At 38.4% G+C, this 27,346-nt stretch overlaps 1 protein-coding gene across 1 annotated transcript in view; it reads right to left on the bottom strand.

Annotated features, from left to right (window-relative positions):
* The window catches only part of LOC136842589 (son of sevenless homolog 2-like), a 553,642-nt gene that overhangs the window by 451,490 nt on the left and 74,806 nt on the right, over window positions 1-27,346 (bottom strand). Inside the window, 3 exon segments of the mRNA XM_067110139.1 lie at window positions 1,851-2,045; window positions 21,406-21,561; window positions 21,847-21,927. Of these exon segments, the coding sequence (XP_066966240.1) occupies window positions 1,851-2,045; window positions 21,406-21,561; window positions 21,847-21,927 (432 nt within the window).

Raw genomic sequence — 27,346 nt, 5'->3', positions numbered from 1 at the left:
GGGTTAAAATAGATATTCTAAAGATCAATGTTTAAAATGGTAAAATCGAAGAGATTTAAATTCTAATGGAATTAAAAACTGCCATAAATAAGATAAAAAAAATACATATCTATATAAAATTATAAGACATTTCTATCAAAACCACAAGCCTTTAAATATCTCAAAACAGGGCCAACATCAATGTTTCCTCCGGTGCAAAAATCAGCTTTCTAACTGTCATAGTTTCATAGTTATTACAAAATATGCAATAATTTTTTTTTTTTGGGGGCTGTTTTCTCAAAACTTACTTTTTTTTAAATAAATTGTTTCTCCACGGAGACTGAACCAAATTCAATGAAACTTTTACAGAGTGCAGTATAACTATATCTCTTCATTTGGTGTTGGCAAATTCATTTTTGAGTGAAAGTTATTCTGCACAACATTTTTGAAAAGTGACATCATGACTTTTTTGGCTGCAAAAAAAAAAAAAAAAAAAAACTTAGAGGTCGAATTTCTAAATTTCCCCAAAAGAGATTCTTCATTATTAGTTGTAGAATAAGTGGTAACAATTTGAAGCAAATCCCTTCCATCATAAGTTACCAACAAGCACTTACTTTATAATGGGGCCTTATGGCATCAGCGCTTCCCTTAAGCAAATGGATACTGTGAATGTAACACCTAGCCTATGTCAATAGTTCACACATCACAGTATGTATCTCATGAATGGTAATACAGGCAGTCCACGGTTATCGGTGGGGTTCCTTTTCTGGGGGGTGTGATGATAACCGAAAATCGCCACTAACCGAAAATTGGCGATTTCGGCGCCTTTTCTGTGATTTTCGGGGATTATTGGCGCCTAAAAGCACCGATTTTCTGTGCCTCTGTTAGGTATGTATCAGCGCCAATACCCAATTATCGGCGCCGATAAGCAGAAATCGGCGATTTTCGGTGCCGAAAATTGCCATTTTTCGTCGCTAGACAAGCGCCATAAAACTGGATCGCTGTTAACCGAGCCCCCCGTTAACCGGGGACTGCCTGTGCAATATATTAACAACTGATAAGAAAGTTACTGTATAAAAATACATTCATGGTCATAAAACCATCGTAGGCTGTGGGTAAAACACATAGGGGCTTCCTACCTACTGAACTGTGTCATTTACAAGAGAGAGAAAAAGAAGGGGTTACATTTTTTTTCATAGTGTATTTATGCAGTACCTTTTGTTACAAATATGGGAAAAAGGTAGATAATTGCCTTCTGCATAATGTTTTCAGTTGAAAGTGTGATGGGAATTGTTTATAAGCATACTGAGTGTTTATAGTTATGTGGTATGGACAAAGTTAGGTGAGGAAGGGTACACAGCTGCCCTTGAGCACCCCTAAATTTTTTTACTTGCCCTCATCCAGATTTTGCCATTATCCATATGGCCCTTGTCTCTAATAATCTAGATAACTGAAGGATTAATGTACTGGCATGTGGCCACTTAATTCCTCATAACTTGCCCTACTTTAGGGCACTGGCCAGGGATAGGGTCATACAACTTTAAATGGTATTCTCATGAATCACCAACGACCCAAATATCTACTTTAACATTTTTTGTCACTCCCAAATGGCAGGTGTCCAAAAGGCTGTGACAAATCAGCTGGCACCCAAAAAGCCATCCCAAACTGCAAGCCCCCAATCATCCCAGCCCAACTGGCAACAGAGAATTATTCATTCTGAGATGACAATTAACTAACCTTGTATGTCACAGTCCTGGAAGGCCAAAGGGTCTTGTAAAACAAATGTTTCTATTTACAAACTTAGCACTTGATTCTTGTCATTACCATACAAAATTATATGAATCATATAGGAAAGTTGGATTTTACATTACCTCTGCTAATTCTTCAAAACAGCTGCCAATGTCTGGAGACTTATTCCCATCAGTTACTTCTAATGTGTCTTCAAGTGAACCCAACAGATTAACGGAGAATTCATGGATTTCTGTTATATTTGAAAATATTTTTTCTAACTCTCTATAACTACTGTGCTGTAGTGATGGTATCTGCTGTAGTTTGTCCCGAAAAACCTATTAAAATGGAAAAAATAATTAGCAACAAGACATACTTACATTTTACTTTAAAAAGAAAAGAAGTAATGTTCAAATACAATAATCACACTGAAACAGAAAATTAACCATATTGCTTATGACAGCACCAAGCAAAATAGTAAACAAATTAAAATTCAACCCTTTTCCAAACAGTGCTGCTTTAATATAAGTAGATAAAATAAAACCTTGGTAAATTTCTTAAAATAACACAAAAGCCAAAACACCTCATTACAACACCCTTGTAAAATATATTACATGTGCTTTCTTTATAAGCAATATACTGTAGTATTCCGTACAACAATGTTTAAAATCCATTTGAAAACAATGCTAAGTAGTTTTACTATCAGTACTCCATACCTTCTCCTCTTGGTAGTTTGTTTCACAATAACCCTACAATCATAATTTAGCTGTTTATCTGAATGAAGCATTCATTCCAACTTGAAAGAACATGAAAGCCCTTCTCTGTACAATTTCACTAAGAAGGAAGTGCTGCCATGTTTCCCAAGATTAACACAAAAGTTTTTTCCAGTTGTAATTAAGCATCATTTCTTTTACCTTTTACTGTCATTTTATTTTTTCACAGTGCGTAATAACTAGTGTCTGAGTTTTGGTATTTTAACTATTTTACCTTCCAGTTGGTGATGTCATATCACCCCTTTTACTGTGATTTCTCGATTTTTTCTGTTTTCAGTAATTTTTTTATCACAAAATTTCATTCATTAAGTAACTTTCCATTAGATTTTCTTTTTGCTAGGAGTAATGAGCTGTGTAAAGAAACTTTTTATCCTTGCTTAGGTCTTGGAGGGTTGTTTGTTTGCTCAGTTCAATCTGCCTTACCTATCCACAGTACTCCATTCTGTCCCAACTCTCTTTGATTTTTAATGTGTGTGTGCATATCAAGCTTCAGAATACTGTACTTGCATAGGGCAGGGATCATTTTCCTGGCTAGACTCAAGACAAAGGTTTCTTCCATCTTTACTCAGAAGCAGCACAGAAATCACTGACAACATGATGAAGGATAGGGCCAAGTTGTTGAGTTCTTTGCTTCTTCAGCTTCAATTCAGGACATTTGGCAGCTGACCTTGGTAAAAATAAATATGCAATGAAAGAGGTCACTGGCCTTAATCGGATAGGACCAGCATGTTAAAAGGAAAGGACTATCCTACATTGTATTTTGCCAATCAATCTTCTATGGATTGTGCCACATAAATGGATAGGTACAATTTAGAAATGGATCCAGTCTCAGTCATATAGGGGAGCAAGAATCTCCTAGTTTCTAAATCATCAGGATAGACTGACAACAGGACACTGTAATCTACGAACCCTGAATTAAACTGGAAAGAGAGAACTGGCAGAAAACTGATTCTAGAGATATGGACAGGACACCTATTTGTTGTCAAATCACAGTGAAAAGAAATCAGGAACAAAGAGATTAAAAGGAGGTAATGTGTAAATTTTTTCAGGAAGAGCAAATGGAACTGGGAAAAAAAAGCAGGTACGCATGAAGTTACTGCCTAATTATTATTATTATTATTCAGGAGATGAGCTATTCATATGGAACAAGCCCACAGGAACCACTGACTTGAAATTCAAGCTTCTGAAGAATATGGTGTTCTTTGAAAGAAGTAACAATGTAACAGAAATACAAAGAGATCAGTTATTAGAAAAGATAAAATAAATTAACAAATTAATAAACTGAGAGATAAAAATGGAAGTAAATTATTAAAATGAAAAGAGAATTGTTTTAGGGTAGTAATGCATTGCATCCTCACTTGAACTTCAGTGGTTCAATTGTGCAACATCCTCACGGAGACTGTTCCACAGTCCAATGTTGTGAAGAATAACGAACCTCTTGAACTGAGAGGTTAGACAGCAAGGTATTTTTGCTGCAATTCGTGCTACTGTTCAGTGAATCTGGTCACTCTCAGCAGGAAAAGAGGCTCAGGGGTTAATTATAAATGTGAATGATCTCTATTAAAATACAACTTATGAAAACATGACATTTTCATAATAAAATAAAGTTTTCTACATACTTACCAAATAATTACATAGCTATTGTTTCTACTTTACACGGCAGCTCAGAATTTAAATCTGCAGTAGTGCTTGTTTGTTTAAGGCATAGTTATAATGCCCCGCCCACTTTCAGGGAAGGATAGGTACAACACAGCTAAAGAGCTCAGTTCCTTTATACTCTATGTCCATGAGAGGGGAGGAGGGAGGGCTCTGATCATGTAATTGTTTGTAAGAATGTATAAAATTATTTTATTATAAAAATGTCATTTTTATATATGTAACTTAACAAATAATTACATAGCTGTATCCCACATTGACAGGAGATGGGATACATGGACAAAACTACTCAAAAACACTCAGGGATGGAGACGAATTTGAAATAGGAAATTTAGCTAGCATTGTGAAATGCTTGTTGAAACCTACCTGGTGAGGGAGCTACAGCAGGTGGGTACTGCCTCTGGTCGGAGCTCCTCTCGACCTGTAGTGGCTGGTAAGAGCCAAGAGTCGCCTCTACTTCAGTGGGTGCTTTGCAATATAGGAGTTAATCGCAGGTTGCCAAAGCTAATGATCCAAACAAGACATTGAAATGTGTGTGTGCCCTTGCCCTGGACGCAGTACAAAATATGACCAGAACTTTACAACTTACACCACAAACTTGTTAAAAATCAAACCAACTGATGGTACTCATGACAGTACCAATCAGGCTTCCCAAGAAAACACCAATCCTCATTCAAGGAGAGTGGATAGAGGAAAAATAAGAAATTTCTCATATCCCTCTTCACCCAACACCATGCCAGCTGCGAAAAATGAGCCTAGAGTACTGCAATTTTTGTAAGTTGTTTCCACCCTAGAGTACTGCAATTTTTGTAAGTTGTTTCCACATCAAGCAGGTAGAACATTGCAAAAACTGATTTGCACCTCCAATACATGGATTGCAGGAGAGAAGACAGCGATAGATTGCACTTGAAGGCCAAGGACGCTGCTACTGCTCTAAGTTCATGTGCTTTGACCTTGTACAAAGGAAAAACATCCTCCTGGACCTTGGAGTGTGATTCAAAAATCACAGTTCTTAAAAAGAATGTTAAGGCATTCTTGGATAATGGCCGACTGGGGTTTTTAACAGAACACCACAGATTCAGAGAAGGGCCTCTAACTACTTTGGTTCTTCGTAAATACTCGCAAAGAGAACGAACTGGACAGAGGAGTCTTTCTTGATCTGCTTGACCTAGAATGTTAGCCAGGCTCTTGACTGTAAAGGACCGTGGCCAGGGACTAGAAGGTCTTCGTTCTTCGCCATAAAACCCTAGGTCAAGGAGCAGATAGTGTCCAATTGCGAGAAGCCTACTCTCTTATCAAAGGCATTTAGCTCCCTAACCCTCTTCGCTGTCGCTAAGGCCATAAGAAAAAGCTTCTTTCTTGTCAGATCTTTAAGAGAGAAGGTTTCTAGAGGCTCAAAGGGAGGGCCCGAAAGCCATTTGAGGGCGATATTCCATACAAGAGTCGGACTTCTATCTTGCTTAGTAGTATTCAGGGACTTTATTAAATCAGTCAAGTCCTGGTTTAGTGCAAGGTCTATTCCTCCGTGCTTGAAAACAATTCAATATAGATCTGTATCCATTGATGGTTGACGTGGCTCGAGGATCTGAGGAAAAGCAAAAAAATCTGCGATCTGAGCTACAGTCATTTGAGTAGAGGATATATTTCTGTCTAACACCAGTTCCGGAAGACTGTCCACTTCGATTGATAGACTGCAGCAGATCGTCGCCTACATCCTGACAGGTTCCCTAACAGTCTGAAGACTGTCAGAGTGAGAGTGGGTAAGCCTCGGTGAAAACGTAGAAAATGGGGCTGTATAACATTTTTCTTATGGGGTAGAAGCCTTGGATAGTCTACTACCAGCAGTCCCCGGTTTACGATGGGTCCGGCTTACGACGGGCCCGAGGTTACGACACTTTTCAAACATATTCACCAGAAATTATTTCCCGGTTTACGACGCATGTTCCGGGGTTACAACACGTCGTACGCCGATCTGTTGGAAGAAATATGGCTCCAAAATGGCAGAATAATCAAAATTTGGAGTTTTTTTATGAAAAACTCAATAAAAATGTAGTTTACATCGTTTTCAATACACCCAAAGCATTAAAACTATGATTTTCTTAGGTTTTTTGATGATTTTTCGGTTTACGACGCAGCATAAAAATGGAACCCCCGTCGTAAACTGGGGACCGCCTGTAGTAGGTTTAGAGGGTGTGGGAACCACTCCTTGTGCGGCCAAAAGGGGGCCACTAGGGTCACTGATACATTGCTGTGGGTGTTGAACTTCAACACTTCTCTTACTATGCTGAAGGAAGGAAAAGCGAAGGCGTCAGGACCCGACCAATCTTGCAACATGGCATCCGTTGCCCACGCTTGTGGATCTGGAGTCGGGGAACAGTACAGAGGGAGACGGTTGTTTCTTGACGTTGCAAACAGGTCTACCATCAGCTTTCTCCACCGTTTCCACAGGTCGGTACACACCTGTGGATTGAGAGTCCACTCTGTTGGCAGAACCTGTTTACTGTGACTTAGTTCATCCGCAAGAACATTAATTCTGCCCTGGACGAAGCGGGTCAGGACCATCGTTCTGACCTGCTTTGTCCAGGGCAGAATTAACGTTCTTGTGGATGAACTAAGTCGTGGCAAACAGGTTCTGCCGACAGGGTGGACACTCAAACCATGGCGAAAAAGAGTGGGTTCCCCTTGTTTCTTTGTATAGGCAGTCCCTGGTTATCAGTGGGGTTCCATTCCCGACAGCTTGACAACACAGATAGTGCTTGAGTTACGATAATTCAAGTTTACGATAGTGTTAGCAATTAATACCATTACGACAATATTTAGAAGATATTTTAAAATTTCCCGTGGGCGCAGGCAACAGCGTACAATCAGGCAGCAAGAGAGGCCAACTTACAATAGACCAACTTCTTTTCCTCCATCTATTTATCCCATCTTCTAGTTAAAAAAGTACGAGAATGATAAAAGTACTGTTAGTAACCTTATACTCTTGCGAAAATGCGTACAGCCATAAAGTGTTATACATCAAAATGTGTGCAGTTTCATGTAGAATACAACAAAAAATATATCATTCCTTTAGCTCTTCACAGTGTTTTAATATTTACATCGAAATCACGATAACTGACAAAATTTTAACATTAGGTCAACTTTGATTCAACCGAAATGATCGAAAAATGCATCCGTAAGCCATAATTATTACATTCGAGTAACAATCAATCATTTACCTTCATTTTGCAACAAACAGAAAGTCTCTAGCACATTATTTAGATTTTTGGTGAATTTAAAAAAAAAAAAAGATTTTCTGCTGAAAATCCTGTCATTTCTTGCGTCAGCTTGCTGTAATTTTAGATTTTTCATATTATTCGTTACATAAAAATTTCATGTAGAATACAACAAAAATATGTCACTCCTTTAGCTCTTCACAGTTTTTTAATATTTTTTGAAATCACGATAACTGACAAAATTTTAACATTCGTCAACTTTGATTTCGACCGAAATGATCAAAAACGCTGAAAATCATTAGTAACAATCAATCATTTTTCATTTTGCAACAAACGGAAAGTCTCTAGCACTTGACTGTGAAAATCCTGTCATTTTTTTTGCTGTAATTTTTCGCCATTTCATATTATTCGTTACATAAAGTGTTATACATCATCAAATGTGCGCAATTTCATGTAGAATACAACAATAAATATATCATTCCTTTAGCTCTTCACAGTTTTTATATTTACATTTAAATAAATAGACAAAAATTTCGTCAAATTTAACTTTCGATAAAATGGTTCAAAAATGCGCTAAAAACTTACAGCCTAGTAATATTCAATCAATTTCCTTCAACACAATTGGAAAGTCTCTAGCACAATATTTTGATTTTTGGTGAATTTTTTAAAAAACTTTTTTCGTCCCACGCTATTAATTCATGCATCATTTTGTGATAAATTTTCTCTGTGTTGCTTTAATCGTTTTACAATCTGTTATATACCAAAATCATCACAATTTAGTGTACAATACAACTAAAAAAATTAACTCATTATTCAAAGTAACAATCAATTATATACAAAGCTGTTTACAATATGTATCTATGATATATTTTTTTATTTCTGATTTTGCAACTAAATGGAAAAAAAAGCCAAAAATGAACTCTTAATCTTGAAAACTAAGCGCTGTGAGAAAAAAATTTTTTTTTCGGTGCTACTCTCGGAAAAAAACGTTTTTGAAAAAAATAGGGCGTTAAAGGGGGAAAAAATAGGTCCAGTGTTCGTTTGCAATTTTTGTGGGTTTGTAAATACAGGTAGTGCACGAGTGACAATAATTCATCCTGTCATTTCGACAATATTTAAAAATATTTTAAAATTTCGAGCAGGCACAGGCAACAGTGTACTGTTGCATACAATTTACAATAGACCAACTTCTTTTTCTCCATCTCTTTATTCCATCTTCTAGTTAAAAAAGGGTTGTTAGTAACCTTATACTCTTCTTAAAATACAATAAACAACCGAGCGAGAAACTGTTGTTTTACAATCGAATAACAACTGTTTTGCTTGTATTTCAACCATCGTATGGTTAAACAATTACCAAAGTTTATGTTAAAAATGACGTTAAAAAATTGGATATCGTAATTCGACTAAAATTGTCTGTCAGGTGACGAAAGTGGACGTACTTCGACTACAAAAAATTTTCGGTTTTTTTATGAAATGGTAGAAAAACGCAAAATTGTAAGCTAAAACTCTTACATTCTAGTAATATTCAATCATTTACCTTCATTTTGCAACAAATTGGAAGTCTCTAGCACAATATTTCAATTTATGGTGAATTTTTGAAAAAACTTTTCCACGTTGGTCAACTGAAAATCTCAGAAATTCTTTTGTCACTTTGTCGTAATGTTTGCACTGTTTTATATTAGTTGTTACATAAAGTTTTATTTATGAAAATGTGCGCAATTTCATGTAAAATACAACAAAAATTTCATATAAATCACAATATGTTCTAAAATTTCAATGGTTTGAAATGGTAGAAAAACGCAATTGTAAGCTAAAACTCTTACATTCTAGTAATATTCAATCATTTACCTTCATTTTGCAACAAATTGAAGTCTCTAGCACAATATTTCGATTTATGGTGAATTTTTCAAACATCTCGGAAATTCTTTTGTCACTTGTCGTAATGTTTGCACCGTTTTATATTTTCGTTACATAAAGTTTTATATGTGAAAATGTGCAAAATTTCATGTAGAATACAACAAAAAATAACTCATGGTTGTAGCTTTTATCAGTTTTGAAATATTTTCATATAAATCACGATAAGTGCCAAATTTTCAACCTTCGGTCAAATTTGACTCGACTGAAATGGTAAAAAAATGCAATTTAAGCTAAAACTCTTACATTCTAGTAATATTCAATCATGTACCTTCATTTTGCAACAAATTGGAAGTCTCTAGCACAATATTTTTACGTAACTCGGCGAACATCTCAGAAATTCTTTTGTCACTTTGTCGTAATGTTTGCACCGTTTTATATTAGTTGTTACGTAAAGCTTTATATATGAAAATGTGTGCAATTTCATGTAGAATACAACAAAAAATAACTCACGGTTGTAGCTTTTATCAGTTTAGAAATATTTTCATATAAATCATGATAAATAGAAAAAATTCGACCTTTGGTCAACTTTAACCCGACCGAAATGGTCGAAAACTGCAATTGTAAGCTAAAACACTTACAGTCTAGTAATATTCAATCAATTACCTTCATTTTTGCAACAAACGGGAAGTCTCTAGCACAATATTTCGATTTACAGTGAATTTTTGAAAAAACTTTTTTTTACGTCCGCGCATTACGAATTTATGCATCATTTTGTGATAATATTTTCTCTGTGTTGCTTTGAACATTTTACAATTTGTTATATACCAAAATCATCGCAATTTAGTGTACAATACAAAGAAGAAAAAATAACTCATTAGCTTTAACCGTTTTGCTCACACTGCGATTTGTATACGATTATATATGAAATTTTTTTCATGCTGTCATATATTTCAATATTTATATATGATGATATTTTTTTCATTTCTGATGGCTGCATACTAAACTTCACGCTATGTCAAAAAAGGGAGCCAAAAATGAACTCTTAATCTTAAAAACTAAGCATGCTGTGATTTTTTGAAAAAAACTTTTTTCCCGCTTCGGCGCTAACTCTCGAACGCCGCCGGCAAACAGCAGACACTTTCGTAAATAAGGCTCGGCGTTTAAGGGTTAAGTAATGATATATTTTTATACTAAACCCTTATCCGCTTTGGAGAAAAGATCGGCAAGGAAATATACTGCTACAGTAAATTTAAGCTGCAAGTTGTAGTTGAAGCTGAGAAAAGAACGTTCAAGTTGCTAATGACTATAAATTATCGTGCATTGGCAACATGGATTTTTTCGACCACTTAAATAAAATTGGAAAGTATTTAAATCAAAACTACTGGGCATCATGAAAGAACACATATTACTGCTGTTTTCATGCCGATGAAAGATAAATACGAAAAGCTCGTAGTATGATGATGAAATCGAGAGAAAAAAACAAACATGCCCCCAAACGGCCAGCCACCACCGTCATCTATTAACCCTTAAATGCCGAGCCTCTATTTACAAAAGTGTCTGCCGTATGCCGGCGGGGTTTGGGAGTTAGTGCTGAAGTGGAAAGTTTTTTTTTAAAAATCACAGCACGCTTAGTTTTCAAGATTAAGAGTTCATTTTTGGCTCCTTTTTTTCTCATTGCCTGAAGTTTAGTACGCAACCATCAGAAATGAAAAAAATATCATTATCATATATAAATATTGGAATATATGAAGCGCAAAAAAAAAAATTTCATATATAATTGTATACAAATCACAGTGTGAGCAACACGGTTAAAGCTAATAAGCTATTTTTTTTTTGTTGTATTGTACACTAAATTGCAATGATTTTGGTATATAACAAATTGTAAAACGATCAAAGCAACACAGAGAAAATATTATCACAAAATGATGCAGGAATTCGTAATGCGAGGACGTAAAAAAAAGTTTTTTCAAAAATTCACCATAAATCGAAATATTGTGCTAGAAACTTCCCGTTTGTTGCAAAATGAAGGTAAATGATTGAATATTACTAGAATGTAAGAGTTTTAGCTTACAATTGCATTTTTCGAACATTTCGGTCGAGTCAAAGTTGACTGAAGGTTGAAATTTCGGCACTTATCGTGATTTATATGAAAATATTTCAAAACTGATAAAAGCTACAACCATGAGTTATTTTTTGTTGCATTCTACATGAAATTGTGCATATTTTCATATATAAATGTTATTTAATGGCTAATATAAAACAGTGAAAAAATTACGACAATGTGACTAAAGAATTTCTATGATTTTCAGCAGAGTTAGCGAGCGCGGACATAAGGAAAAAGTTTTTTTCCAAAATTCACCATAAATCGAAATATTGTGCTAGAGACTTCTCGTTTGTTGCAAAATGAAGGTAAATGATTGAATATTACTAGAATGTAAGAGTGTTAGCTTACCATTGCATTTTTCCACCATTTCGGTCGAGTCAAAGTTGACCGAAGGTTGAAAGTTTGGCACTCATCGTGATTTATATGAAAATATGTCAAAATTGATAAAAGCTACAACCATGCATTATTTTTTATTGTATTCTACATGAAATTGTGCACATTTTCATATATAAAACTTTATGTAACGGCTAATAGAAAACGGTGCAAAAATTACGACAAAGTGACTAAAGAATTTCTGAGATTTTCAGCAGAGTTAGCTGATGCTTTCTTTTAGGATAAGAAAGAAATTCACGCATGCGCAGCTGGGTCACACTTGTAAACAAAACAACAGCGTGATCCGTGAACTCCCAGCATCCCTCAAGGAGCGCGATTTAAAATTTTTCGCAAACAAGGCCTATAAGTATTTTTCCATGAATATTTAAAAAAACTTTTTGTAGTTGACGTATTTTACGTCCACTTGGCACCCGACAGACAACTTTTGTTGACGTAAAATATGTCCAGTCGGCGTTAAAGGGTTAACGAAAAAAATAGCTATATCAATTTCACAACGAGACATATTTAAGTTATATTTCGACTTAAAAACACTTTGTATAAAGAAAAATATATATGTCCCCTTTAAAAAAAGTATCTAGAGATTCATTTACGCTAACTAGAAGCAAGAAATGCCCTCTGAACTGAGTGAAGTGCGGCAAAATAAAGACTGCATGATCGATTCCCAAACCAAAACATTTGATCGCTATGATCAGAATTTGTAACGTAAAAGCAATATAAGAATATTTACAATTGGATACAGTGTAGTAAAGCACAACTTTTTAAAAGATCCATGGAAAAGATGCACATTCGTTATTTTGATGTTTGTATAATACGGTGTTATTATGTGAAAATAGAATACAGTACAATGTAGGCTAGGCTACCGTATATGATATACGAAAGTGCCGGCTAGGCCTTGTTGTTATTCAATTTCTCTTTATACTGACTTATCATGTCAATCTGCATTAAACCTGCAGAATTAGCTGACACTAATAATTACTATACCATATATGTATAAAGTATACTGTGTAGTGTAGGCTAGGCTACCATATATGTATAGATGGTACTGATTACCCTTGTGTAGGGTAGGCCATATTCGAGTTACGATTTTTCAAAAACAATAGGTTTTTTGGAACCTAACCCCACTGTAAGTGGGGGAATACCTGTACCTGTAACCAAAAATCGCCGGCAACTGAAAATCAGCAATAATAGCGCTGATCCTCAGTTATCGGCACCAATAACCGGGGATCAGCACCGCCGATAACTGGAGATCGGCGCTGATAACCGGAGACCGGCACTAATAACTGGGAATCGGTGTCGAAAATTCAGTTATCGTTGTCGCTAGACAAGCACCGTAAAACTGGATTGCCAATAACTGAGGCAGCCGATGACCAGGGACTGCCTGTATAGGCCAGTGTGGTCATGCTGTCTGAATGTATTGCAATTGTTTTCCTGAAGGTCTCTGTTGCAAAAAACTGAAGGGCCAGGTGTATCGCCCTTAATTCTTTCACATTTATGTGCAAATCTCTTTCATTCGGGGACCATAAACCTGATACTTCCAAGCTGTTGAGAAAGGCTCCCCAACCCAGAGCCAACGCGTCGGAGTACAACATTAGGTTGGGGTTTCCAGGAGATAGCGACATCCTGGTCTCGAATCTGTCCTCCACCTGCCACCACTGAATGTCCTCCTTGATTTTGGGGGTGATTTTGAAGATAAACGAATCTGGAAATATCTTTCTCCGCCAGTTGGCTTTGAGACAGAACTGAAGAGGTCTGATGTGTAGTCTGTCCAGAAGTACAAACTTCGCGACTGACGACAGAGTTCCCACAAGGCTCATCCAAGTGTTGGCCGAGCAGGACGGAAGAGACATGAATTCTCGAACTTTCGAAATACAGTTGCAAATCCTTTGTTGGGATGGAAAAGCCTGAAAATTCAGAGAATTTATCACTATCCCCAAATAAAGAATTGACTGTGTGGGGATTAATTGTGATTTCTTGAAGTTTATCAGTGATCCTAGGTCTTGCACAAGTTGAAGGGTCTTCTGAAGGTCCTCTGTGCACTGGGCTTTTGATAGGGAGCGTAGGAACCAATCATCCGGGTATAAGGACATGTTGATTCCTATAAGGTGTAGCCACTTCACTAAAGGAGCGAGAACCCGGGTGAAAACTTGTGGTGCCATGGAGAGGCCGAAGCACAGGGCTCAAAACTGGAAGACCCTGTCCTGGAACATGAATCTCAGATACTTCCTGGAATCCTGGTGAACTGGAATGTGGAAATAAGTGTCCTCCATATCTATTGTCACCATCCGATCGCCCTGGTGGATGGCTGACAGGACCGAATGATTCATTTCCATCTTGAACTTCGTGGTTTGGACAAAGAAGTTCAGAGCACTGATGTCCAGGACAGGTCTCCATCCCCCTGATGACTTGGGGGTTTCGAAGAGGCAGTTGTAAAATCCCTCTGTGCTTGTGTCTTCGACTTCCTCCACTGCCTGTTTCTCGAGCAGAGCTGAAACTTCTCAAGACAGGGCTGAAAACCTCCCTGAGCCTACAGAGTAGGCTGTCAATTTGATGGGAGAGGTTACTAAGGGAGGTTTCTCCCTGAAGGGGATAGAGTAGCCCTCTTCCAAGACTTGAAACAACCAAGGATCTACTTTCCTTGATTCCCATCTGTTCGAAAAAAGTAGTCTTGCTCCCACTGGAGCACGAAGGACAGGTAGCTCACTTGCAAGAGGTGGTTTTGTTGGAGGGTGGTTTGTTGAGTCACACTGGACGCAAATTAGTTCTCGGGCGGGACTGGACGCGACCTCTGCTCCATTGAAAAGGTTGCTGAGGGAAAGGAGAAGTATTCCTAGTCGGAGGAACTGCAGTGGAAGAAAGACGTGTCAAGATCCTAGTCCTTTTGGTGGACTGAGCGAGTAAATCTTGGGTGGATTTCTTCTGCAATTCTTCTGACACCCATTACAAAGTCTCTTGAGGAAAAAAGTAGTTGATGTCCAAGGAAGCGAACAGAAGGGAAGAACGTTGAGAAGGAGTGACTCCCTCAGAGGTGAATGAGCACCATAAGTCTCGTTCTTCAGTACACCAGTAGTGAAAATGGTGGCTAGTTCATGGGCGCCATCCCTCATTGCATGATCTGCAGAGGCCAGAACCCCCAACCAGTCCAAAGCAAAATTCTCTTGAAGTGATGCACTGTCTTCGATCTTCTTCCTAGCGCACCAACGGTCCAATCGAGGGAACTCAGAACCTCGAAAACTTTAAAAATATCTTTCAGCAAGTAGTCCAGTTTTGATGAGGTAAACAAAATCCTAGTGGACGAGAAAGCTGACCAACAGGTAGCATCAATGAGACTGGAGAAGTTGCCTTGAGAGGAGGCAGAAACTCCCAAGGATGGAACTTCCCCAGTAGAATAGGACAAATACTTCTGGCGTATCAGACGAGAAGCAGGCGCACAGAACACAGCTTTACCAACGTCTCTCTTCTCTGACAACCATATGTTGACACGTGCGAAAGCTTTCCTGGATGGGGAGGACAGGACCACACGTGGCAATTTAGTCACTCTTAACGGTTGTTGCACCATAAATGCCGAACCTGGAGAAGAAGGGGCAGCTGGAGAAAAGAAGGCCGTATAGTTTGATGTAGGAACATCGTCCTCTACAGGTTCCTCTTCGGAAGAAAACGAGGACATCGGAGGATCCAAAGGCGCTTGCATTGTTGTAGATGGGTTCTGCAGCAAGCTCAAGATGTTATCCAAACGTCAATGAATAAGAACTAGGGAAGGATCTTGAACCACAAGGGGAGCGGCATGAGTCGCACCAGAGACAGTCCCACCTGTGACGCCGGACAGACGCTGGAAGGCGGACAAATATCAACACTGGCACCTGCTAACACTGGACACCTGGTCCCTGGACGTCCACTCACTGATCTGGCGGACAGATCTGAAGTCTGCAATTTGGACCCTATGCTTCCAAAGGGAGGATGCTCAGAAGCTGGGTGTCCATAAGATGGACACATGGACACTTGATGTCCAAGCACAGAATGATCCGACAAAACACGATCACTCTCGGAACGCACAGACACTGGACATCCACTTGTTGGATGCACAGACAACAGACGCTCCGACGAATGCCGCTTGGACACTGATTTCTCACAATCGGGCATTACACTCTCGGACTCTGGACATTCGGACACACGATGACCATACGTTGGACTAATGGATGCTTCTTTACACACTTTGTGGCGCTCGATGTCCATTGAAAAGGAGTGAGAAGCTTGAGGAGACACCCAAAAACTATAGGAGGGCTGAGGACTATGAGCCCTATCCAATGCTCGCTTATGAGACGGGGGAACATCCTCGTCCATCGAGGCGCCAGACTTTTTCAACAGTCTTGAAACACTGGCAAATCGCCAACAGTGCTTATAAGCGCCAGAGCCTGAGTCACTAAAAGATAACGCATGTGCATCCATTCAGATGCCTTTCCAACGGTGATCCTCTGAGACCTGGGACGGGCAGACAACAGGCTCAGACGAGGCGACAACTACTTGTGGGCAAACCCTACTGACCTCCTTTGGACTGCCAGTTTGCTTCCTCCCAGGTGAGCAAGGGGAGTTTAGCAGGGACCTAGGTCTAGGGGCATCGGTGGGACGAGAAGTCACCCCCTCAACTGACACTGCACTTAAACTGTTGAATTTGTCTATGAGGACACGCACTGAATTCCCAATTTGGGAAACTGTGTTCACTAGTAAATCAAATTTTTTGTCCACATGCTGGCAATGGTGTTGGGATCAGAGGAATAAGAGCCAGGGATCGGAGTTGCAGGGAAAGTCCGAGGACTTGTGACGGGGGAAAAAGCAGTTCCAGGGGTTAGAGGAATAGGTAAAGGAGTCACGTCAACCCCCGGAGACAAAGCCTGACTAGCGGAAGCCTTCGCTTCAGTCCTAGCAGTTGCTTTCCTAATTCTGTCATGCTGTAATTTGTCTAAGTATGCATAAAGTCTCTTCCAGTTCCCCTTATCCCAGTCTTTACACTCGTCACAGCAAAGTTCGCGAGAGCAAACTTGTTCCCAGCACGAACTACAAACAGTATGATTGTCATATTTGGCTGAAGTCAACCTATTCTTACAGCCCTTACTACAATACCTTATACTTGAAAGGCTAGAATCTGACATGATTAGTAAGTCAAAATTGGGAAGTCACAAAAGAGAAGTCTGAAGTAGCTAAGCTAATTAACAGGACTGCACTACCAAAAAGAACACAGTACTTCACCAAATGAAGGGTAATGGTAACCACCCAGTGAAAAAGAATGAATTCAGAGCTGCCTACGACCCAGTTCAGTCATCAACCGGCAGAAACGAACTGAGCTCTTTAGCTGTGTTGTACCTATCCTTCCCTAAAAGTGGGCGGGGCAGTATAATTACATCTTAAACAAACGAGCGCTATTGCGAATTTTAAATTCTGAGCTGCCGCATAAAGTAGAAACGATAGCTATATAATTATTTGGTAAGTAACATATATAAAACTGTAAAACAAGAGACCCCTCTGTCCATGGTCCAAGTCATAACTGCCAATGTTAGGAAACAGAAACCTAGCACCAAGAGCCACTCTATCTAAAAAGAGACAAATCTCTGGCAGATGCAGACATCCACACTGGAGAAAAATATTCTAGTAAAGAAAGGACAAATGACCTAAAACAGGTTGCATTGATTTTACCACTGTTATAAACAAGGCCTTACATACAATACCTCACTTTCTTGCAGCACTAGCTGACACTTTCATTATATGGTTTTTCAACAGTAAGATGTGAGTCAAAAGGTACATCAAGTATTGTTAAAAGCTTCAAACTCATTCAGCAGAGTCCCATCCACTTGAAAGGGAGGATAGGGTGGAAAATCAGTAAGAGGTCTACTAATCAATAGTGATTTTGCTTTACTAGAGTTCAGCCTCATAACCCATTGAGTACATCATTCACAAATCTGTTCCATGTCATGAATGAATGCGACTACGGGCAGCTTCGTTTCTCATAAGTGGAAACTTCTCCCTCAAGTGTTGCATCATCAGCATACTGAGCAATCTTCTTTTCCACGCCAACTACACTAAAAATAATCAAAAGCAGCACTAAAATCTATTTGAATTACTCTATACTCAAAACCCTTATTAAGGTTCTCTTGCAAATGGCAGTACCTGGCATATTGACTATTAGCTAACTATCCTTGCAGAAATGCAAAAAAGTCATTCACTGACTGGAGGGAAGTGAATAGTAGATTACTATTGGCATGATTTAAATCAAAACAGTGCAATATGAACATTATAGTGTTCTATGCAACAATGAATGAGCTCTCAAAAAAATATAAGATGAATTTTATATAGAAATGCAGAATCTTATATATAGAATATCTAAATAATTTATTACAATTTTTGTTGGTGATATGAATGCAGAAGTTGGTAGGAATAATGTACGAAAGGAGGATGTAATGGGCAAGGAAAGACTGGAACTGACTGCAAATAACAATGTGGTGCACATCATTACTTTTGGTGTTGCAAATAATTTTGTAATCAGGGTTATTTTTTTCCAACAAGAGGACATCCATAAATACTCTTTCCATCTCCACATGACAGTCATAAAGGCCAAGCTGATCACACAGCTGCTAATCTAGAGAGAGAGAAAAAGAACACTGAGCAATGTTAGGAGCTACAAAGGAGCGGTTGTTCCATAATAATGCTGAGATAAATGCACCAGACACAAAGAGATGATACAGAAAAGTTGCTGGAAGATGAACGTCAAGACTTCTGTTGCAAATGAATGTCAACAATAGATCTGCAGTTCTAGAAAACATATCCAAAGGGGAGCAAACAATGAATGAAGACTGGTTTGATATCATACTGGGATATGGTATGGAGTATGAAGATGGAACAATTGGATATTGGATGAGACCTGGAATACAATAACAAAAGACAATAGCAAAAGTTACATGAAGACAAATTTCAAGGAGATGACGAACGCAAAGTAAATTGTAGTAATTACCCAAGTCTATAAAACTGAAGCTTAGTGATGATCAAGAAGAGATAAGATAGAATATTTGGACAAAAAGGCTGATGAAGCTGGCAATGCCACACACTAAGGATTGGCAGCCCACAGAAATATTAATGATATATCCATACTTGAAGAAAAGGAGGGATGGATAAATAACAACATCAGAAGCAAATGACAATTATGCGCTGAACATTTTTGTGAGGTCATGAATTACAGATATAAGGGGGATAATTTGACTGAAATGCCAGAGGTTGACAGATTTTAATGTGCTTTGAACTGGAAAAAAACAATTAAATCAGGAGCTATAAAAGACCAGTTTATGATAGAATCAATGGATAAATTATTTCAGCTGAAGCTGAAATAACAGTTCTTATTACCACCTAGACTGTCTTGCAGAATAAGGAATGAGGGAACACAGCCTGATAATTGGGAAGTGGAAGTCATAGCTACTAACAAAAGGTGACAAAGTACTGACTATAGAGGCACTGCACTTACATTGATTGAAACAAAAAATTCGGTATGATTATTATCCATAGGCTGGAGAAATTATTATTATCCATAAGCTTGGGGAAAAATAAAAAAAAGTTTTGAGATTTACAAGCTGGTTTAAGAAAAGGCAGAAGGTGCACAGGTGAAATAGTTGTGTTGACATATGGTCCCACAATGCCCATCTGGTGGCTTTAGCTGATTACAAAAAGGCACTTGAAAGTACCCACAAACTATTATTATGGCAGTCCACTAAACATATACACCACTGGATAACTTAATAAAATGCATCTTATATCTTGAGAGATGGGACTCAAAATATATATGGTGAGAAACAGAAATAATGAGGGTAGGGTGTGTACAAAGGAATGAAATAACATTAAATGGAAAAAGGATGACTCAGCCCGTATCTTCAAAATATTTAGGAACAGTGATATTCAGTGCTGGTTCTCGTGAACTGGAATTTGGTGTAGAAAAAAAAAAAAAAAAAAAAAAAGCAACTCAAAACAACGGGCAGGTTGAGTAAGCTTTGGAAATCAAAGACTGAAACTACATACAAAAGTACAGATTATACACAAGTCTAGTGCAATCTATATTACAAGTTGGACAGAATCTTTGGATGACAATGAAACTGTAACTACCAGATTTTGTTGATCTGAAAAAACAAAAAGCTTTACGAAGAACTAGAAATGTTACCATTTGGTAAACTACTCAAGTTCCTTATGCATATGGGATAATGGTGAAAGGGTATGAGATGGCTTGGAAATATCCTTTGCACAAACCCACAAACCCCTGGAGAATAGTATTACCTGGATAAGGACTATGAAAAAGGAGGCTGAAGATGAGAGGAGTTTTGAGAACAGATATGAAGAAAAATATCAGAAATTTTTAAGATAAAAAATTTTCAGTTTTCATAGACATACAAACCTGAAGTCTTTTATAAGAATACTTTCAATGAAAGGTGGCAAAGTTGTTAAGACTTGGTCACAAAGTAGTTGATTAATGGCAGGTAAATGAGTTGGTATGGGAGACGCCCACTCACTCAGTATTCAACTTCACTTTTTTTCTTCAGCAACATGAAGTTAGAAGTGATATTATAACAGGAAACTTGGAGTTTCTATATCTATAAAAATGCAAATTTATCTTGAACATTTTCAATCTTTAACATGAAAATATTAACCTCCTACTTCTATGTATAGACTCGTTTCTTAGGTTGGAGGTTTCATCCATTGTTCATGAGTAGAACTGATGTCTAATAATGTCAGCTTCCAAGATGAACAAACTACTCAGGTGCATCCAATCCTCCATCTCCAGTTGGAAGGAGTTCAACAGAACTCCTACAAAGATGCTCCTGTCATCTAACCACCAAGAAACACCCTCCTTAGCTGTCTGGGTAGGAAACTGGACTTCTCCCAGATTATTATGATCTTCAGATCACGACAACTGCACGTACTCATTCGAAAGAAAGAGCTTGATTAATGGTCTACAGCCTCCTGTCACCTTTTCCACCAAGACAAGTGGACTGTAAAACCCTGAGAAGAGTTATCAGTAACTTCCAGCACATCCTAGAGAGTAGCAGGAATAGAATCAAGCACCTTCATTCCAATCATCATTAAAAGAATTAATCCAAAACAAGCCAAAATTATTAACCACTCAAACAAGGAAATACTCATGAAATTCACCAGCACATCAGCAAAGCAGCCAAGCCAAAGAAAATATGATATTGCTTACTGAGAAAGTCTTACACTCTCAATCATCTGCTACTAGTTCACTACCTTGTTACCAAGCATAAACAACCAGACCAGCTATAACTGAAGGTATCTTTAAAAAAAAACAAAGGGTGGTATTCTTGTAGGATTAATTTAAAACAAAAAATATTTTACGATATCAAAATAAAGCATAACTCAACAAGACCAGCATGAATCACCCTTAATGACAGAAGTAAAGTCACGAAAATTTAAGACATGCCCACAACCAATGAAAACCAAATCAATTTTACTACAGCATCCTAGAAAAGACTGAATCTCATAGCTAGCGGCTGTCAACTTCCACTTTGAAGTCTATTTTCTCTGCCCAAGGGCATAGTAATCAAGTTATCTTGGAACATGTTCAAGTGGCAAATCATAAATAATACTCAGCCACTTTCACCTTTGCATAAGTGTGAAGTTCCACCTAAATTTTATAATTAGAAGTAACCTTAAGACATACTTTTATAATCATGTTGAGTTCTCTAATATACGCTTTCTTTTCTTGTATCAAATCCTTGACAAGTTCATCGTAAGTAAGTGATGTGTCAAGATTGGGTTCCTCTACTACTCCACTCATTTCATTATCTTCATCTTGCTGGAACATGTCCATAAGCACCTGGAAAAATAAAAACGAAAAATCATGAAAGTTACCAAACCAAAGCAAATTTAAAAGTTGTCATATGTAAGATCAATCTTTCTACAGAACAATTTATATTTTTAAAAGTCAAATACCAACAATATTACAACACTTTGCCTAGAATTACAAGAAGGAAAAAAAGATTAAAAAAAGCTGTAATAGCTGTAATACTGTCAAAATACCAGTTCTTTGCAATAAATCATTGACAAAGAATAGTTCCATAAATATTAAACAATAATTCAGACACTGCCTTCAACTGCTTACCTTGTCTGCACACATGGCAACTCTAATGTCTTGTTGGGTGACTTCAATAAGTCTGATGTTTTTAACATAGTTTCCCGCTAACTGTAAAAAAAAAATAAGATAATTTATGCACAAAATAACAGAATGAATTTTTGAGAATCTTGAGATTTTTCAGGAAGAAACTAGTAAAAATGCAAAAAACCAATTATACAGACCAAGACATTGTAATAAATTCAATGAAAAAATAGGAAAAACTTTATTCTTCCCAATCCACATAACCAGAAACATTTCATATGCAGTAATTCAAACCCTTGCTATAGCTATGATAAGCAATTCTGTCAGTATACTTTAACCTACTTATTACAGTATACACAATCCTAAAAAATAAAAGTCATGGACTGAATTAAAGATGTGTAAAACTCAGAGAAAAGGCAACAGAAGAGATATATGGTGTGCTATCTGGGAGGACTTATAGAAGAGTGGAATCATGATACGCAAAAGGCAAGTGAAAACTGTGAGAAGGAACCTACAAACTTTGAAATTAAAATGGGGCGGTTTAGAAAGTGACCATGAGCGAAGATCATGATTTGGGAGGAATGAATTGAAATGTTAACACAATGGTAGGAAGAAAGGCAATAATTTGAATAATGAAGTGGATGATTAAAGATTAAACAACAAAATCTAAAAGCAATAAATTACATATCAGGTGAAAAATGGAGAAATCAAAAGTTATCAAGAAATAATGGAAATGAGGCAGCAGTACTTGGAAAATATACTGAATGAAGAGAATGACCAATACTGAATGACATCTAGAGACTGGGGGACCCTGGTGAAGAACAGAATATAGAAATTAGGCCAAAGGCCAAGTGCTGGGACCTTTGAGGTCATTCATCTCAGAAACAGAAACTGACAGTAACAAGGTTTGAAAGGTGTAAAAGGAGGAAAACTTCGCAGTTGTACCACGAAACAATTGTTAGGAGAGGGTGGAAAGCAAGATGGAAGAAAATGAACAGAGGTACAGTAAAGGAATGAAAGGGGTTGCAACTAGGGGTAAATGGGATGCTGCAAAGAACCTCAAGTAATGCCTATGGTGCACCACAAGAGGTGCACTGACAGCACTACCCCCCAATGGGGGAGGGATCCTAGTGAAGATGGAAAAATAGAAGAGCTCCAAGACCACCCAAAACATCAAGCAATTTGCATAAAACATGAGATGACCAGAAGACCAGAATGTATGGAAATATGATAAAAGTAAAAAATGGCATCAGATGGGTGGGAATACCAATTACAGGCAGTCCCCGGTTATCGGTGGGCTTGGTTATCGGCGATCCGGTTTTACGGCGCTTGTCTGCTGAAGAAAATTGGTGATTTTCAGCACAGATTTCTGCTTATCGGGCGCTGATAATTGGGTACTGGTGCTGATACATATCTAACAGAGGCACTGATCTCAAGTTATCGGCACCGATACCTGGTTATTGGTGATTTTCACTCATTGCAGAACCCAAAGCAGAACCCCCGCCGATAACCGGGGACTGCCAGTGCTGTATTACAACAATAATAAAAACAAAGAAAATGAATGCATTAATGTGAAAAGTACAAAACAGAGGAAGAAAATTGCTGAACTTCCTATGAAAGTGTTAAAGAAGCTGCAGGAGGAAGGAAGTGGAAACTTTTTAAAATCAACAATTACCAGCAAGGCTTCAAGGCAGGAAAATCAACAAAAGATGTAATATTTATAATGGTAAGTGCCATGAAAGTAGGATGAGATTTTACCAAGGATTTGTTAGTTTAGGGTATGCACTTGGTACTCACAATACCAAAATAATGCAATTAGCTAAACATCACTGAAGCACTGGGTGCCAAAAAGATTCAAGGAGCTAATATAATATATACAGTGAAGAATCTGAGATTAATGTTGATGTCCATCAAGCATCAGCAGCAAATGCTTTTCTGTTTATGGTAATGGATGAAACTACAGTAGATACAAGAAAATAAATCCCTGGAAGTTGCTCTATGTAAATGATTTGGTGCTAGAGGCTAAATCAGAATGGTAGATCTTTGAAATAACTGAAAGATGAGATTAGAATGAAGAAAAGAGCAATGAGAATGAATGTACACAAAAATAAGCTTATAATGGCTAAAAAGAAATCAAAGGAAAAAATCTAGCCAGGAAACCTGCCATGTAGATTCTGTGGTAAAGTTGTGTGGGTGAAGCAATAACAGTGTTTTAGTTTCTCAGAATTGCAAATATGGATGAGAAGGGGTTTTTGATACCCAAAATGTATGTTAACATTGAAAAAGGGGAGGCCTATTTTATGGTGGAAAGGAAGCCAATGGAGAAAGTAGAAGAGAAAAAAGAAATAACAGCTTGCAAAACAATTACTGGACTATAGGTAATATATATATATATATAAGGCTTGGATTCTCAATGCAGAATTCCAGCAGCAAGTGCCCCCCCCCCAAATTCCAAGGCAGATTTAAATTTCTGGCAAACATGCAAAGATGTCTGAATCCAAGATCTCCCTGTATGATTTCCCCAACAAGGAATAAGTCAATAGTTGGGATAGATGCTTTGAATAACAGGCAGGAAATGGACCATTCCACCTGAGTTTCCTTACTGAAACCAAAAGGCCTTTTCTCTCACAAGAGAAACGATGCCCAGAGGGATATCTGGGCTCTCCCATGCAACAATTTGATATGGAGGACCCCAACAATGACCCCCTACTCGCACTGAAATTCCTATACCTCCTGTGAGTCCAAATCTTTTGCCGTGTTGGTGATCCAGCTCCACCAGCCTAACCCATCCCAACTGAAGTTTCCAATAAGGACATTCCCCTCTAAAGCCTGGTTGGAGTTTAGGAAGGAGATCCATAAGGAGATCTTACCAAGTGTAAGGGAAGTCCCTAATACTGAGTGCCACTATATCAGAGATGCTATTGAAGATTCTTGACAGAAATTTCAAGGGAGCTTTGGACACTGAATTGGACGTTGTCTCCAAGACATTGTCAGCCCTCAAAAGAGAGACTAGAAAGTCCATGAATGCCACCCATGCAGAGATGTACTCATGCTGAAAAAGACAGGTCCTGGGAGAAAGCTAACAAAAATTCCAATACCAAGAAGGAAGCTGAGTTGGTATTTCAGATCGTGTTTAGAGTCAGAACTTGACCTCACAGAGGAATGACCTACCAGCTCTGTAATGCAGATGGGATCTGACACTCTGATCAGCTTGGACTATAACACTCCCAGGCTAGGATGATCAGATACACCACCTCTCACCTCTGATACTGACAACCCTTAGCTTAATCCCTTAATTTGCATCCTTTCTCTGGATGGCCATTACCTTACTAATGGGAGGAAGACAATGACTGAGGTAGAATACAAAATTTCAGGACAAAGCTACCTTTCCCAATACAGAATGGTGCTTGAACCCTCCTGCAGTACGATTAAATGGAGTGTCATCCTGCCAGCAGGATGGCAACCAAAGTGAATGATCCCACCTTTTTCCACTTTAACAAAAACTAAGGTACTTCCACCATCCTGAAAAATCAGTTCCCTCTCTGAGTGGCCCAAGCCTTCTGCCTGTTCACGTTTGAAATCATGTAAAGGTGGAACTTCAGAGCTTTACAGTTACTAAGAAGAGTGAATAATGGCATAAATAACCCATTCACTTAAAAAGATCCTTCTGGACACAGTTACCCTGCAGTTTGGCGACCCTATTGGCAAAATTTTCTGATGGGGTAGCCATTTCTGAGTTCCATGTGAGATGCTACCTCCTCCCAACCTAACATCTACCAATATACAGTTAGTGACAACAAGGGAGCTACCAGTGTCTTCCAGGACTATCTTTGCTGCAGTTGCAAAAGTATACCTTAGTTTAACCAGACCACCGAGCTGATTAACAGCTCTCCTAGGGCTGGCCCGAAGGACTGGACTTATTTTACGTGACTAAGAACCAATTGGTTACCTAGCAATGGGACCTACAGCTTATTGTGGAATCCAAACCACATTATACCGAGAAATGAATTTCTATCATCAGAAATAAATTCCTCTAATTCTTTATTGGCCGGCCGGAGACTTGAACGTGGGCCCAGCAGAGTGCTGGCCAAGAACTATACTGACCCGTCCAACGACAAACTTGCAATTGCAGTTGCAGACTTTGTGTATACCCTATAGGGAGCAATCTATGATTTCATAGAGTGGGTACCTCAGGGCCCAAAGAAGGCTCAAACCTGTCACTTACATTGTAACCCTACTGTTATATTTCTCCCCATTCTATCAACAGAATTGTTCAGTGCCTAACCGACTGGGTAAGCTGGAATATTCCCAAGAGTTCCATCCTTCCCCAGTATGACCCAGAGCCATACAAACCTCCAATCATCCCTAGGGGATCCCTCCAACAACAGAGGAGGGGGCTACAACAGCAGCAGCAGCAACTACAAAGATGACAACTTCCTTTTCATGGCAGACAGAATGGCCACTGAAGGAAAGGAAGAGGAAGAGCCCAGCAGGACTTGGCAGGTTGTGGTATTATCTTCCACAGCACCAATTGCAGTGTAAATCCTCCTCTAGGAGACACATCATCATCTCCAACAGGCTGTGGTGGCAATGGTCCCATCCTGCCAACCCCTCAAGGGATTTTTCCAACCACCAGACCCCTCCCCTTGGAGAAGAATACACAAAAGGCTCTCCTAAAGGAAGCAATAGAAAAAGACATGTTCATTCATCATCCATTATGTCACTTCAGTAGCCCCAGAGAAGCTCTCTCAGAAAGAACAATGATCCTCAACTTGTTGAAATTAAACAAGCAGTATGTGCTGCAAGTTCATGGTGACAACAGTTGCCCAAGAACATTTGCTCATTCCACACAGGACTTGGACCTTCTATATCAATCTGAAAGATGCGTACTAGCACATCCCTATTGCCATTCCCTTTTGCCCGTTCCTAGGGTTCAGGATAGGGAGACAACTTACAGATTCTGGGTCATGCCTTTCAGCTTCACCATAGCAGCGATCCTGCTTCACTGCCTATTAATTTAGTTAAACTAGGCTCTGTCACAAATCTGCGGAGGGCTATTGCTCAGGTGTCATTTTTAGCCCTAACTCTAAATAACAGAAGAAAAGAGAGAGAGGCATCCCTTGAACAAAGTCTATATTACTATAAAGGCCTTGAAGCTCAATAATACATTTTGCCACAGCAAGAGCTAAATGAAATCTTCAATGATACGTTCTTACGGGAAGCTTTATCCACAGGCTCAAACTGAGGTGACATCAAAACTTTAATTACTACATCCAAATTCCATCCTACACAACAATAGGATGATTTTGGGGCTTCCACCTAGAAAGATCAGAAGACCTCTTTCAAATTAAGTCATGTGATATTCAAGTTAGCAGATCACAGAAATGGAGACAACACAGAGCAGTTTCCTTTAAGCACTGGAACAGAAAGTTACTTCACATACCCGATATACCAGAATAATTTAAAACAGGTTATTTATATAGGTGACGGTACTAAATATCCCTTG

This window comes from Macrobrachium rosenbergii, chromosome 10, assembly GCF_040412425.1.
Source record: "Macrobrachium rosenbergii isolate ZJJX-2024 chromosome 10, ASM4041242v1, whole genome shotgun sequence".
NCBI classification, from domain to species: Eukaryota; Metazoa; Arthropoda; class Malacostraca; order Decapoda; family Palaemonidae; genus Macrobrachium; species Macrobrachium rosenbergii.
The sequence above is the reverse complement of the archived record's forward strand: the minus strand, read 5'-3'. Positions and strand labels throughout refer to the sequence as shown.